General features: G+C 39.2%; 1 protein-coding gene across 1 annotated transcript in view; it reads right to left on the bottom strand.

Moving 5' to 3' along the window:
• The window catches only part of LOC127190912 (contactin-associated protein like 5-1-like), a 721,994-nt gene that overhangs the window by 372,171 nt on the left and 332,670 nt on the right, over nucleotides 1–17,153 (bottom strand). Inside the window, exon 11 of the mRNA XM_051148186.1 lies at nucleotides 3,623–3,729. Within this exon, the coding sequence (XP_051004143.1) occupies nucleotides 3,623–3,729 (107 nt within the window). The remainder of the gene's footprint in view (nucleotides 1–3,622; nucleotides 3,730–17,153) is intronic.

A 17,153-nucleotide genomic window follows, 5' to 3' on the forward strand; every position in this document is an offset into this window, starting at 1 on the left:
AAGCTGACTCCTGTTATTTAGCATCTATCAAAGGTCAAATGTCTACTATGTGTTGTGGATTAGATTGTGCTGAAGGGGATAGGGAGATAGGATATTTAGTTAATAAAAAGCTTGCTTTACAGGGATGGGTATTTGAATTCAATGCCCAGCATTTTGTTTTGTAAAACCTGTGTGGATTGTGAGCTTATGCCAGCAGCACTGGGGAGGAAAAAATGGGAGGATCCCTGGAGCTTACTGGCTTGATAGTCTGGGTAAGTCAGTGAGCTTGAGGTTCAGTGAGAAACTCTGTCTCAAAATATGATTGGATGAAATTGGAGAAAAAAAAAAAACAATGATGAGCTACCTACACACACAGAGAGAGAGAGACAGAGAGACAGAGACACAGAGACAGTAACAGAGACAGAGACAGAGAGACAGAGAGACAGAGACAGAGACAGATAGAGGAACATGAATATAAACTTTGTTCCCTTCTGCTTATTTCTTCTTGCTTTTTAATCCCTTTATCCGGCCCCTGCCTTCTTTTCTCCTTCTCCTCTTTCCTCTTCCTTTCCACCTCTCTCATCCTTCTGCTGTTTCTCATCTTTCTCTCATTTTGTTCCTCTTTCTTTCTTCTCCTTTTTATCTATCTGCTATTGACAATGAGATTTTAAAATGCCAATCTTAATAAGAAATCTGTATAATAATATCAATGTGTTAAACCTGAAATAAAGATAAAAAATGATACTTTGATATAGATCTTAAATAGAATTTCCTCACGATGCGCATTCATCCAAGTGAGGAAGAGGCTTGTTTCCCTATAGATGATGTAGCAGACCCTCTCATCTCTGTGATGATGATTAAGATGGAAAGCCACACATCTTGATATGCTCCCAGTCAATACCTGCCTATTGAGTGGCCAAAGCAAGCAGCACTCCATCAGACTTGAGAGAAGAAAGCTGACATCCTTTCGTACAGCTGAAAATTACCCAAAAGGCTTTGTTAAGATGTTGTCAAGGTACGCTTTGAAGACAGTACAGGATCTTGACACATGATGGAGAGATCCCCAATTTATACCTGTCACTGTCACCGGACAGATGTTAAGAAGATCAAGAACAACTACTCAATCGTAGGCAGACAAAGGCTGGTATACAACTGTCCTATCACTTAGTAAGGCAGCTCAATACAAGACAATCATTAAACATGTGACTATTGAAACCAGACATGCTTCAAATAGCATGTGTTGAATGATAAAGGACAAGTTTATGGTAACAGTTATTCTTCTTTTGTACCAGTTATCTGGGAAAAAAAAAACCCTACTTATCTGAGTCTCCCCAAGCTAACATATGTTAATCTGCATTTCAATATTATACTGTTTAGTGGGAAAGCATGGTAAATAGTTTTGTCTATTAAGTGATTCTGGCAGAAAGGGGAAAATAATGTTTCAGAAAAGAGCTGTAATGTACTCACGTCTTAAGGTTTTGGAGAGCTTTAAGTATGAAGTAAGATCTTTCAAGTCACCTGTGTTCTTTGACCTTGTGCTATTTCTGAGCAGCAATCAATCAAATAATACAACTCGCGGTGGTAGGAAGATGACTCAGTTAGAAGTACTTTCTGTACACAAGCATGCGGCCCCTGAATCTGGTCCTGAGTACTTATGAAAGTCTGGACAAGAGTGTTGAGTGCTTGCAATGTAAGAGCTAGGTGCTAGATAGGCAGCTCCTGTGGTCCTTACCAACCAGCCAGTACAGCAAAAGCAGTGAGCTCCAGGTGAAGTGGGCAGCCTTGTCTCAGAAAAATTCAAGGAGAGAGGAAATTGACAAATGAAATCAGCTTCTGACCTCCACAAAACCCAGTACAAATGACCACATATGTGCGTGCGTGCATGCGCACACACGTGCACACACACACACACACACACACACACACACACACACACACACACACACCACAAAAATAGACAATATCCTGTGAGCCATGTCATGTTTCTTTGAGGATCCTGCTCCAACTCTCACTACTCTCGTCATGCCTCCCATCATTCACCACTTGTTTCTCAGACAGTTTCACGTCTGCTTTCTTGTCAACCGTATGTATGACTTGATGCATTCAATACAATCCCAGACACATAAATAAGAGATAATGGATACAAAATTGAATACAGGACCAACTCGACGACTTAAACACACCATTCTTGGATATTTATCCAAGGGACTCCACCTCAGTATCTCATAAACACTTGCACATCAATATTATTTGCAGCACCTTTCACAGAAGCTAAATCATGCAACCTTCCTAAGGATCAACTGAAAGAGGAGTGGATAAAGAAAATGTAGTCCATATACTTGATACAATTATGTTCCATACTGCATAAGAATTAAATTATACCAATTGCAGGAAAATGGATATATTTCCTTTTCCTATGTCACATCCCAGTCTACTTATCCTTTCTAATCACTCTTTTTATGGTCAGTGTTCCACTCTAGCTCCTGGGATTCTTCACTGATTCTCCACAGGATACCATTATACCTCAGGACACACTTACTCCATTACTCTAGGAATCCTTTTTCTTTTGGTTTTATCTGAAGCTTCTCAAGTATGCAGCATTGACAAGTAGTCAATACTTATGGCCAGTCTTATGGTTTTGTAGTCTCACTTCTTGAGGTCTGAACATATTTGCCTCCCACTAGAGGTGACATGGAGGTAGTATCTGTCCAACAGAACATGAACATAAGTTATATACAATAACTTTTTAGTAGAAACCTTTGAAGAAAACATAGGCTTTCTCTTCATGTGTTTCCTTCCCTTTAGCACAACAATATTCATATGAAGACACCCTTCCCATAATGGGAGCATGAGTACAGAAGCTCTGCCACTATGTGAGCGACTTTCAGGTATATTTGTGTCATAGTTTGAATGTGAAATGTCTCTCATAATTTAAATTTGAACACTACTTAGTCCCTGGTTTGTGGTGTTGTTTGGGAAGGTTATAGAACTTTTAGGAGGTGGTGCCTCATTGAGAAATAATGGGTCAATGGCACCAGGACTTGAACCTATATATCTTTCTGCTATTATTTGTTTCCTAATTGTGGATATAGGTGATCTGTCAGAATTTCTATTCTTTCTACCATGCCTTACCCACCTCGTGACATATCTTCATCTTTTATGATGGGCTGTACCCTGCTGAACTATAAACCCAAATCAATCCCTTCTCTCTTAAGTTGCCTTGGTCAAAGTGGTTTTATCATAGCAGCAGAAAAATAACTAAGATACATATCATGTCATGTGTTCCTTGAACCAATGATACCTATTAGTGTCTTGTTGCCACAATACAACTGAAGCTGTCAAGAAAATGTCTATTGTTCCAGAACTCCCCTATGTACTTATAACACCATTCTCACATTCACTTTAGCTTATATCCAACACCATTTTGTTTGCCCTATTCCCAGATACGACATAAAGATATGACCTATGCCCATGCTTTTTCCATGCCTGCTTCAGAATTTGAAATATTACATCCTATCATCCTGTTGTATATTTTACACTAAAGAAATAAACAGTGCCCACACCGTGTTGAATATCCAGGGTTCTCACACTGGTTTTCTGGAGTTGTGACAATACACTGTGGGCACACAGTGTGCATACTCACAGTCATGACAGGTGGCTCCTGTGTAACCAGTGTCACTGCAGTTGCAATAGAAGGTACTCCAGGATTGGGCACAGTGTCCTCCATGTTCACAGTAGTTTGGCAAACACCTAAAGGGGCATAATGAAAAAATAATAAGCCAAGACAGTTGAAACAGAGAGACAAGCAAAAACTTTGAGAGCAGCAATGGGAAATGGATCTGCTAAAGTCCTGTATGAGGGAGAGTCAAATGATAGACAAACCATACAGATGTGCTGGCACTGCCGGGTAGTGGGGATCTCAGAGCTCAATTCTACCTTGGAGTTAAAGCTTAAATGTTATTGCACAGAGAGTTGAACTGAAGTAGATATATACTATAGAATGGTATATTTATTGTGGCACAAAGTGCAGAAGGATTATAACTTTGCATTGGAAAGTACTATAGCTTTTTAAAGGAAATAAAAAAAGGTAGATTACTGTCTGTGCTTCTTTTGGGAGATAGTACAGAAACTCTCTTAACCTACACAAACAGAACATGGCTTAACAATGAGTGTTCCCGCAGTAAAAATGTAAGGACATTATACTTTTTAAGTGTCATAGCCATCCTGAAGACCGTTAATAGTTATGCCAAACCAGCCTAGGGTCCTTTCAACAGACTCCAAGTAAGGCACTTCCTCTCCCCACCTCTCACCTTTCACTGACCCCTACTCATCTCTCACACACCCTGTAGAGTAGCCATGCTGTGAACATCCTCTGCCAGCACCCGTTCCTATTTTGTATCCTGGAATTGCTTTGATCTGACCACATCCTTCTGATGTAGTTTTCTCATATTATAGGCATAAACACCTGCCTACATGTTTGTATATGAACCACGTGCATGAGCACCTGGTGCTAGAGGAGGCCTGAGAAGGGTATCAGATCGCTTGAAAGTGAAGTTACAGATGGATGTTAGCCAAAATATGGCTGAGTTAACTCTCTAGCTCCACTGCTGACCCTTTCTTACCACCAGCCCGCTTTTCTCAAGACTCCTCTGAGGTTTCTTAGTTTATTTTCTTTCACTGCTTCAGTCATCATACATGTGTTCTTGGCAGCCAACAGAGTATTTGTCTTTAAATTTTTATTTATATTTATTTATTTACTGATTTAGTGTGTGTAAATGGGGTGGAAGGGAGCACCTGCCATATGGAATGTGTGGAGGTGAGAGGACAAATTGAGGGAATGAATTCTCTAGTTTCACCATGTGCATCTCTCAAATTGAACTTAGGTTTTCAGTCTTGAGAGACAGCTTCTTTAGCATTTAAGCCACCTACTGCTTCATCAAAGCACTTACTGTTTTCACAACAGAAAGAGAAGCAAAAAAAGGTAAGCAACGGTTTTTCTGTTTCTTTTAGTTGTGATGTTAAGAAAATTGCAAATAGACTGATGTTGGTGTCTTACACAATAGTGTTCAAGATTCCAACATCTGTTATAGTTATGACCTCATGCATATGGTGAATGTAAAAAACCAAAACAAAACAAAAAGGCAAGAAACAAGATCTGGAGACTTGACACATAAAGCACCAGGTGGGAAGAAGAGTCTGGTGATATTTTGTATTCAGTTTATGTTGTTCTCCCGAGACCTGTTTCCTCTCTAGACTTTCTGAGAACTTCTGCAATGTGTGTTGCAGTCTGTGAGATAAACAAAGAATTCTCCAGGAAAACACATTTTCCTCCTTTTCCCTGGATTTGAGACTCTTGAAAAACAAGATCTTAATTTTTTTTTTCTAAGAAAGTATCCCAGATCCTGGATAAAATATTTTAGCTTAGTAATTTAAGGGTTAAGACGTTTTTAGGTCTAGATAGATGTCTTAAGTTAATAAAGGTAAGATATGTTAGATAATTGATTTACATTCAGAATTTTATACATACCAAGACAGGACCAAGGCAACTGTTTGCCAAATACAAATAGACAAAACACTGTGAATGTAACATTTATATAATTCATGATTGTTTTGTGGTTCTTCTTGCTGTAAGTTGTTTATTGTATATATGTGTAATAATATAAATGTATATAAAAAAGAAAGAGTATAACAATAATAAATAAATAAACAAATAAATTAATCAGTAGTGCTTGCCTTACAAACATGAGGACATGAGCTCTGTCATCCAGAATCCACGTATATGATAGTGCATGAGATAATGCCAGATCCAAGGAGGCAGGAACAGTCAAATACCTTATATTCACTGGCTATCTAGTCTAGTCTACTTGATGAGTTCCAGCTCAGGGAGAGATATGTTCCAAAATCAAGGTACCTAAAGAACAGTACCCCAAGGTCTCCTAGGACCTCCACATAAATAGGTACACACAAGTACATTTGAAGATACAGCAACACAAAAATACATGTAGGTGTACACATACAAGCACACTATAGCATTCTATCATTTTAAAAGACCCACAAACCACATATTTATAGTATACACATTATAATGTTTTTAGTGAAATATTTTCAATTTCAGTTTGATATGGAGGGAGAAGGCTTAGGGTAAACTGTCAGAAATACTGGCCCTTTGAACACATCTTTAATAAGCCTCTCACAGACCTTGAACTAGTGTTAATAAACTCAATTTAGCACTGAAAATGTAGGCTACAATGTCATTTTTATATGGTCACTGAAAGAAGCAATGATGTTTTCCTAAGAGGTGATAAGTATATTTGGGAAATTAAACAATCTAATATTCCTAGAATGAGGAGCAAAATGGGTGAGAACACTCAACGCTGCCTTTCAGCAAGATACATTTGGGACCAGTACACAGAGATTGGAAAAGGTCACCTCAATGCAGGCATTTTATATTTATAAGCCTAAGTTGCTTATTTAAAAAGACTGTTTCATAAGTATGATTTCCAGATTCTTTAATCAGTTCATTTTAGCTATCATTTTGTTTTGTTTTGTTTTTTTCTATGCTTGCCACAAATGGATTATTTTAGATCCAAACACAGAAAGAAAATGCTATAGAGCTATAAAAGGAAACAAACACTGTGTGTGGAATCTCAGGCATAGGGCTACTAATTCAATTTGTCATGATAAGTGTTTAGGGAGATAGCTCACTGGGTATTGCACTGGCTGCACAAGTGTGAGCAATAGAGTTTGAATCCCCAGTAATATTCCACACAGACAAGTAGCCCATTTGCAATCTTTGCACTCAGGAGGCAGAGAGAAGAAATACCAGAGCATAGTGACTAACTAGAAAACAAATTCCACTCACTCTCGTTTCAAGTGGGAACTGACTATGGATACAAAGTAAAAATCATTGAAGGAAGATACCCTATGTCACCCTCTGACTTCCACATGCTCACTCAACTGAAAAAGGTGAACCCACATACACATCATGCCCAACAGCACCCCCAAATTGTTGTAGAAATTATGAATGGGCATAGCTGTTCAATGCACAGTTTATCAGTATAACGAATATGCATTCTTCTTTACTATCTAATAGTCCAGACAAACTAACACAGTGGTCTCTGACCTGAAGAGTATGGCAGACACACTCCCAAATGTCTTGCATGCAAAATCATATGCATGCACAATAATTTAAGGAGATAACAGGAAGATTTCAAAGGAAGCATTAGATAATGGAAGGGGAAAGAAATCAATAATGCTTAAAAGAAAAATATGACAACTCCAAAAACTTTCTCACAACTGAAATTTTTTTCTGGGGCCAGAAAGCTGGATCTGTCGCTAGCTGTGCAAGCATGATAACCTGAGGTTGAGTTCCAGAACCTAGGTTAAAAGCAAGACATGACCACATGTCTCTATAATATTACCTAAGGGGAGGTTGAGATAAGGAGCCTCAGGGTGCTCACTGGCCTACCAGCAACATAGGTCCCTTGTTCCCAGTGTCATAATGTTATAAAGTTTACTAAAAGAAACCACACCATAACATAAAAAATAATGGTTTAATCAAGTCATTTGCCAACTGCAAATGCCACAATTTTGCTCATACAACAAGAACAAACTTTTCTTATACATACAGGTCCCCTAAACCCAAAACATCTAGCACTTTCATCTCTCTCCTCCTCTAGATTCTCATTTCTAGGATCTGGGAGATGCTTCAGTCAGTGAAGTGTTTGCCACACAAGCATCAAGACATGAAATTAAATCTCCAAGACTCATTATAAAGTGCTGGGCATGACATCACTTGCCTATAACCCTGGGGCTAGGGACATGGAGACATAACAACCTATAGTGGTTGTTGGTCAACTATTTTAGCCAAATAGGCAGATTCTTGTTTCAGTGAGCAACCCTTCCTCAAAAACAAAGGCAGATCTAGGAGTAGTGGCATATATTTAATCTCTGCATTTGGGAGGCAGACCTGGGTAAATCTTTTGTAATCTGAAATCAGTCTATTTTATATTCCACAATACACACACACACACACACACACACATACACACACACACACACACACACACACACACTTTTTTACAGGACAAGTACAATTTTAGGTTGGTTGTGGGCAATCCAGGTAATAGATTGGGTAGAGGTCAAAGTCCAGGCTCCTATGGTTTTATGATGTTATTGTTCTAATTTGCTCAGCTGTGTTTAGTTTTTCACAGAAGAAAGGAATAAAATGTCTCACTTAATAGGATAGTGAAAAAAAAAATAGGATAGTGAAGCCCTGAGATAACTATGATAATTCATGTGCTCAACTTGACCAAACCTAGAATAACTTCAGGGATGGGACTGTATGCATGCCTGTGGGGAACTATGTAGCTTGTGTTAATGGAGGTGAAAAGATGCACCAACTGTAAGTGACACTCTTCCCTTGGCAGGGATCCTGTAGCATGAAATGGAGAAAATGATATGATGCCTAGCCTGTGTCCCTCTCCTTAACTTCAGATGAAGTGTGACCAGCTCCCTGGGGCTGCTGCTACTGGTATTTCCCCACCAACATGGATTGTATTCTTGAACTAATTGCTAGAAAAAAAAACCCCTATCTCCTTTAAGCTGTTTTTCTTAGAGATTTTATTCAATGCAGCATGGAAATAAACTGTAGCCAAAGCCAAGAAGCTTCCTCAAGGAAAGCAGAGGATGTTTACCACCTGAGCCATTTAGAAAACTAGAGGCAGGAGTCTCTGACAGCTGAAACCTAATTGAGCATCAAGAATCTGGCAAACACCCCTACAAAGGACATGCTTGCTCACAGCTGACCTTAAGAAGAAGAAAATCACCCTAATAGTCTTTTGGAAATAATGGGGAGCTCTTTCTACATTATTTGTCTTTGACAGAACTAAACAAAAAGTTACTCTGTGTGAGATCTGGGGAAATACTATAAAAAGAGGATTTAAGATAGTTCAGAAAAATTCAGCCTGCCAGTTTATTCATAACTTGGCAAGACTCAGAAAAGAAATGTAAACTTTTGTCTTCTATGAAAAATCATATTGCTAAGTAATAGAGCAAAACTAGTGACTGACTACACACCAGCAAAGACAAAGAATACATCTTATTTGTAGCTTTTCCCCTTAAATTGCAGGCTTACATACCAACTTCCCACAGGACAGCACCTCTACAACTCTTTAAATTTTGTGCATCTACACCTGACTCCCTCATTCTGGCCTCTGCTTCTTAGGTTCTGTCATAATTTTCCCTGTCACCTGTAATGCTGATGTAATGTTATCAACTTAACACAAGACAATCAATTGGGAAGAGGGAATTTTGCCTCAGACTGTCTTGTAGGCAAGTCAATGGTGCATATTGTTGGTAAATGGTTGATGTGGAAGGACACAGCATACTCTGTGCTGCTCTACCTCTGAGAAGTTGGTCCTGAATAATAAAAAATAGTAGGCCTGGAAATACATGGGACTAAGCCTGTTAGTGGCACTCCCCCAAGGTCTCTGCTTGCATTCCTGCTTCACGGTTCCTGCGATGATTGAGTTCCTGCCTTGGCTTCCTTCAGTGGTAGGCCTGTAATGTAAATAATGTAAATAAACCCTTTCTTCCCCAGATTGCTTTTGGTTATGGTGTTTTACCAACCAAGAAAAGTCAAGTTACACCTTACTTTTTGAGAGCTGCAGAATCCTTACTTCAAAGCTATTGGTGATGTCAACAAATCCTTCTGTCTGTACCTTTAGAGTCTTCCTGGATCTGATCCCTTTCATCTACTCCTGTGATGCTATGCTGGTGTAAATAAGCAGGATTTCTCACAGGAAGAGCTTTGGTTATTGACAGACTACACCCTTGACTTCTCTGCTCATCTACCACTCAGAAGCAAAAGAGATGCTTCACTGCCTTGAAGAAAAATACATCCCTCGCCTTGTTAGGATCCTGCTTCAGTCTGCCTACCTGTGACATAATTGCCTACCTGCCAGATGGGTGTGGCCCTGTTCATGGCTATATAAAATGATGGAACCTCCTCGCTCCTCTCCCTCGAACCCCCTTTCTCTTGGATCTCTCTCTTATCTCTTATTTTCTTCCTCTTCCCACTCTCTCTTTAGGGTACCCCTACCCCCTTTGCTTCTCTCCCCATGCTTACTTAATAAGCCTCACATAATTTAATATCTGTTGCCTTGCATCTTATTTCTTATTATCTTATCATCTTATCTTCTGATTTTTTAATTATTAAACACACATCTTCAGTGGATCTGGTTTCTTCAATGAAAAGAAGCAGAAAACAGCTAACCAGTTCCTAGTGAGCTGTGTTGTACCCATTTAATTCTTGAAACTCATCTCTGTTGTCGCTTTTCTATTTATTCTATAGCCTCATAGTCCCTGAAACATGTTAGAGATGCTCCTTTGCTGGACTTTGCACAATTGTTTCTGTACAAGAAACACTTCTAGCTATGTAGAACCACCCTTGACCGTCTTCTGCCTGCCCAAATGTCACCTTCTTGATGATGACTATTTAAAATTGTCACTAGTTGTCTCCAATCATTTTTCATTGCCTCATTTTTTCTTTTAGAAACATTTTCTTTTTTGTTGTGCGTACATGTATGTGAGTGTAGGGGAGTTTTAATTTGCACTTAGGTTCACATGGTTGTATGTGCATAAGTACTAGTATGGTAGAGGTGTATATGCTCATATGTGATGTGTGTATGTGCTTATGTATGTGTATATATGTGTGTGTGTGTGTGTGTGTGTGTGTGTGTGTGTGTGTGTGTGTGAGTGAGTGTGGTGGAGTTGTATGTGCACATTGGTATGAGGATGTATGTGTTTGGAGGAGTTGTATGTGCACATGTGTACATATGTGTTCTTCAGGCACGATTCATCATGTTTGCTTTGGTTTTATTTGTTTTTAGTTTACAGTTATTTACTTTTATTTATTTTATTACATTCCTGGTATGTAGTTTGCAAAATAGCTAGGCTGCACAGCCAGTGCATGACAGTTATCAATCTAGTTCTGTCTCCACAGCTCTGGATTTCCTTACAAGGCACCAACTCTGCATCTTTGTACATGGATTCTGTGTATTAAATTCAGCACTTGGTACTTGCAAGACAAACACATTACCAACTGAAGCAGCCCTCATCATTACTATTTCTGTCTGTATTTTCAGATAAAAAGTAAAATTCTATACATTTCTGTTAAATTCTCATCACTAGAATTATAAGCCAATCTAAGGGAAATAGTTGTTTTTCCCTAGACAGAGATCTCTGATCTGATCTCTCCTTCTCCTCCTCCTCCTCCTCCTCTTCCTTCTCCTCCTCTTCCTTCTTCCCCCATCTCTCTCCAGCTAATCTTCTGTCACTTGTGGTGTTCCCATTCTCTTGATCTATAATTTATCATGAACTATTTTCTTATTTTAGGGCTTAGATACTAATCACAATGATTTACTCTTATTTGGAGAACTGCTAAAATATCCTTTTAGATTTATAGATTCATAGATTTCTTTTCTCTCTAGCTTTTCTAGTACTAGCTACTGCATAGATCCATGTAATTCTGGGACAGAGACAAATATAAGCTATACCATGGCCCAGGCTTTTACTATGCTTGCCTGATTGACCTGGAACTTGCTATATAGAGAAGGATAGACTTGAGCCCACAGAAATCTATCTACCTCAGCCTCCCTTTGTGACAGGACTAAAGGAGTGTGCCACAGTACTGTGATCAATATCATTTAAAATAAAGAAGAAACCTTACTAATTATATGTTCTGCACATAAAAGCCAACTTTTATGCCTCTAGAATGTCAATGGAGTACCCACCCTCATTCCTGTCTTTGATCCTGAGTCATGTTCTCACCGTGATCACAAGGAGTACATCTGCACTTCCCACTAGTCCTGCAAAGTATTACACCAGGCTCATGTGACAGCACTATGTCATTGTGATAAAATACTCCAGATAAACATTCAAAGGAGGAAAATATATCTCAGGTTCTGTTTCTGTCCTTCAAGGTCCATCATAGTAAGAGAGTGGCAGAGAAGCTCCTATTACAGCAGCCAGGAAGCAGAGGGACAGGTGGGAGAAGATACAATCCCAAAGGCTCTACCTCCCGTGACCCATTATCTTAGGCCATTAACAAATGAAAGCTTCAATATAACAACCACTTAGAATTTACCTATCATCTAAATTATGAAATCACAGAACAAATATCCATGGTACAACCAGAAGCCCTGAAGTCTTTTTATGCTTCCTCTGCCTCTGCTCCTTAGTAACTTAGTGAGGTGCCTTCAGGATGGATGCGTTTTCAAAGCATGGATGGTAAGTATGAATGTTCACTTCTTGAAGAAATGGTCCACACATATTTGTATACATTTACAAAAGCATCTACAGAATTATTAACAAGGATAACAATTTTAAAATAGAAAAAAATAACTAACTGCTAACATGGAAATGGGGTGACACACCATTTAGTTGAAGCAACTAAGATCAAGAGGTGACTCTGAATGAAAGGATGAAAAAAGTTTCCCAAAGAACAATATGTTTGTAAGTGTATATGGGTCAATGAAAAGATCACTTCCAAAAATCTGAGTTCAAATTTCAAGCCCTGTATAAAAGTTCACTCATGCCTGACCTTGCCTATAACACTAACATAGTCAGGCAGAGACAAGTGGACCTATATCCCCTTAGTCAGCCACCTTGGCCCAACATCAAGCCTCTGGTTCAATGAGAGACCCTGTCTCAAAGCAATAAGACAAAGACTGATACAGATGCTCATATATTGCTCTGGCCTTGACATGCAAGCATATTGGCACAGTCACCCACACACATGTATGTATCATACATACAGTATGCAGAGTTAACATGTGTTTTTTTGTTATGAAAATTTTTGCTGTGGTACATATACACTATGGAATACTACTCAGCTATTAAAAACAAGGAATTCCCGAAATTTGTGGATAAATGGATTGAACTAGAAATGATCATAATGAGTGAGTTAACCCAGAAGCAGAAAGAATCAAATGGTATATACTCACTTATATCTGCATACTAGCCCAAGGGGCATGTCCCACGAAAGCCTTCACTTACCAGGAAACTGGGACAGAGGGGAGGGCATCCTATTGGGTCTCTAAATGAGAGACGCATGAGAGAATAGCAAAATAAAAGGATACAGAGGGTCCTAGAAATCTACAAGTAGAACAATATGATAGGCAGATTTGGGCCCAGGGGTCCAGCTCAAACTAAGGCACCAGCCAAGGAAAATACAGGAGGTAAACTTTAAACCCCTTTCCAGATCTAGCCAATGGTCAGAATATTCTCCACAGTTGAGAGGAGAGTGGGATATGACTTTCTCATGTATTCTGGTGCCTCACATTTGACCATGTCCCCTGGAGGGGGAGACCTGGTGGCACTCAGAGGAAGGACAGCAGGTTGCCAAGAAAAGACTTGATACCCTATGAGAATATACAGAGGGAGGTAATCCCCCTCAGGAACAGTCATAGGGGAGGGGAATAATGGGAAAATGGGGGGGAGGAATGGGAGGATACAAGGGATGGGATAAACATTGAGATGTAACAAGAATAAATTAATAAAAAAATAATAATTAAAAAAAAAAAGAATTAGGTTTTCTCAATTGAACCCAGAACTGGCTGATTCTGATGTTGTACCTAGGCATCTTTCTCTAAGGATCCCCTGCCTCTGCTTCTGACATGTTGGCATCACATGTGATTTGTCATACTGATGCAACAATTACATGGGTGGAGGGGATTCTTATCCTAGTGTGGCAAGAGTATTATACACTGAATAGTCTTTCTAGACCTTTACATGAATTTCTTATTTTGTTATCAGACAATAGTAAAGAGAAACACACCCATGTAGGAAATGATCACAGCGTGGAGATGGAGCCAACTGGACCAAACTAAAATAAGAGGAGACGCCAAATTGCTTGAACAGGAGGTCATTGAAATTACATAACAACCAGTATGTCAGTGGGCCAGTCAGGTAAAATCTGGAGTTATTGACAGTGCTCTGTCCTCATAGCCACAACAGAATGATGAAGAATGGATTCTTCATTTATATATAAATCCCAGTGTTAGTGAGTTCCCACATTTTCACTTAGGAACAGGCACTCTGCTTCCTTTTCTGACCTCTAGCAGTAAAAAGAAATGGGTGAGGCCTGTGGTTCTCTGGAATGAAGCCCATCTGGTTAGGCATTCCTAATGACTACCATTCATTATTGTCCTATATTGAACTTTGAAAAATTTTAAGGTCACTTATAAACATTAACATAACAAGTTTTTCTGTCTAAAGAAAAAAGTACAGTAGTTAAGTGTTTACCCAGGTGTTTGTCCTATAGAGCAGTCATTCACAATGTTAGGATTCTGCCCCAGTCTGCCTATTTGTGATGTCATTGCCTACTGACACGGGGCGTGACCCTGCTCAGTATCTAAAAGGACAGGCTCGTCACCTTCCCTTTCTCACCCTTCTTACCTTGTCTCTCACTCTTACCTCTTACCTCTTCTCTCCCTCCTCCTCCATCTTCCTCTTTTCTCTGTCTCTGTCTCAGTTTCTCTCTTGGGGTACCCTTCCCACTTTCCTTCTTTCTCCATGCTCATTTAATATACTTCTTCCTATAATATCTGTTGCTTGACATCTTATTATTAATCATTAAATTTGTGCTTGACTTGGATATGAAACCCAAAGGGCCATTCTGTGGTCTTCAGAGTAGAATCCCACCCACCTCTATTTTCAACCACAAAGTCCTTTCTCTAAGTACTTCCTGCTCTCCCATTTCATGCTGCAGGCTGCCACTGGCTGGGACTCAGACTAACCTAACAGATCTTGCCCCAAGCCACCTGAGAGGAAGCCTTCCTAACCAGCTTTTCAAAACTGCCACTGAAATAAATGGATGTTCTCTTTGTTTTGGATTGTTCCCAGCCCTGCATCCTACACTTGGCCCCTAGAAGAACACTCAGGCACTGGGCTTCCTACCCCTAATGACTGCACTGGCAATATCTGGGATCTGATCCGAACAATGGGAAAAAAAAGATACTAATGTGGTGCTGCATTGCATAGCTATATAGAGCCAGGTGGGATCAGAGATTTTACCCCTTGGGGTGTGCTTGGGCAGCAATATTGGCCGCTGTATGCTGTGTGATTTGAATGGGCATGCCTGTGACGAGCACTCCCTTCTTCAGGGCTAGCATGTGGATCCATGCTTCTTCAAAGTGGTCCAGATTATTTCTGCGGTGCTTGAAGACTGCCTATTAGTTCTCTTGCATTTCTCTGTTGCCAGTTGTTTAAACTTAACTTCAAATTCCTTCTTTAAAAATTCTTCCATGGGCTAGAAAGATGGCTTAGAGGTTAAGGGTACTGGTTGCTCTTCTAGAAGTCCTGACTTCAATTCCCAGCAACCATATAGTGACTCACAACCATGTGATCTAATGCCCTTCTCTGGCCTGCAGCATACATGCAGACTGAGTACTGTATACAAAATAAATAAATAAATCTTAAAAGAAGTCTTCCACATAGTCTAGCCACATGACTACTTGCTTCCTGCCATTTCCTGAGCCCTGCCGCCCTCTCCAGAGCAGGTCTGCGGGAGATGCACAGGAGATGCACATGTATGATCCCTTTTCCCTAAGTCCTGCCTGCCCACAGGTGGGCCAGGGAAGGCCAGAATTGAAGTTAACATCCTCCATGCAGTTACTGCATCCAGGCCTCCTGACTAGTGACTGGCAACTGCAATTGCTTACTGAAGCTCAGGCTAAAAGAGTCAGATATGCCACACTCTGTGGGAAAAAAAAAAAGGCCTCATTTCTCTAAGACTGCACATTCCAACTCTTAAAAAATAAAAATCATCTCTACTCTCAAAAACAATCTTAGGATTACACTGTAAACTTTTATCTCAGGATTTATAATTTGTTTATTGGGTGTGATGTTTAGACCATATGACATAAAACAACATTTATAAAACTTCTTATTCATAAGTAATTCTCTGCTCTTCTAATTTTAGATTTTAAAAAAGTATCAATTTATTGTACCTTGGTTCAAAATGTTTCATATTTCAATATTATGAAGGTCTATTCAAATTAACAAGATGAATGTACCTGCAGTCTTCCTGATAATCTGATCTGGTATAATTGTCTGCTCTATTAACATTCATTTGTTTACAATGCTAAAATTTATTGTTATGTCCTACCCTTATTCTCAAAGCCAAAAAATCACTGCCTTATAAGTATGATTAACTTTATTTTGTAAATGTGAGGTTATTAATCATACAAAAACTGTTCTGTTCTATTTTGTTTACTGTGTTTGTAAATGTTAAAACTTTAACTTAACAGAAATAAAACCTAAAGTCTTAGTCTTTAATGATTGAAATAAACTATAAATAAAGTTTGTCTGTCTAAATATTATTAAGATAGACTGCAATCTCACTGCCAACTTAAATAAAAGACATATAGGAAATCGTTAAAGTAGTTTTAAAATCTTTAAAACTGGAAAGGAACTTTCCTGCCACGCTCAGCTATAGCAAACAATTATGCCCAGGACTTAGTCACTGCCCTGAGGCAAGGAAATAGAAGTCTTTAAGGCCCCTTCCCATTGGAATCTATCCTAACTCAGATCCACAAGGGATCTGTATCAGATCAGATGCTTACAGAAAGGGGACATGGGTTCCATAGTTGCCTAAAAGTCACAGCCTTGACTGTTGGAAGATTGGCCTGTGGATGTCAAAATGCTCTCATGCAAGCTTGTTCTTTGTGCCCAGCCACTGGAAATTCAACCAGAACAAGAACTATAAACACTTCCAGCCTTCAAACTCCTTGACCTGTTGGCTATTATATTCAGCAACCTCGCCAAACCTAGGGAAATGCTATAGGTCTATTTTAACTTCATATTTAGGCTACACAGTCACATTGCCAAGTTCTAACATGGGAGGCTTCTGATACTTTAACAGCCCTCTACATATGCAGAAGACCAACTTTGTCATATCTAGATACAGTCTACCTTATTACCAGATTTCATTTTACCATTCTTTTAGCTAAATGACAGTGACTGTTCACAGCAATTTCACCTGTCTTACAGCCTCCAAGAAGGTGTTTTGCAAATGTTAGAGGGTCTAAATAGGTTTTTCAAAGTTTATGCATGCAAGTTACGACTTCTAGAAGGTCTAAGAAAGTGTTTCAAGTTGGTATATGCAAGTT

This window comes from Acomys russatus, chromosome 6 (genome assembly GCF_903995435.1).
Source record: "Acomys russatus chromosome 6, mAcoRus1.1, whole genome shotgun sequence".
NCBI classification, from domain to species: Eukaryota; Metazoa; Chordata; class Mammalia; order Rodentia; family Muridae; genus Acomys; species Acomys russatus.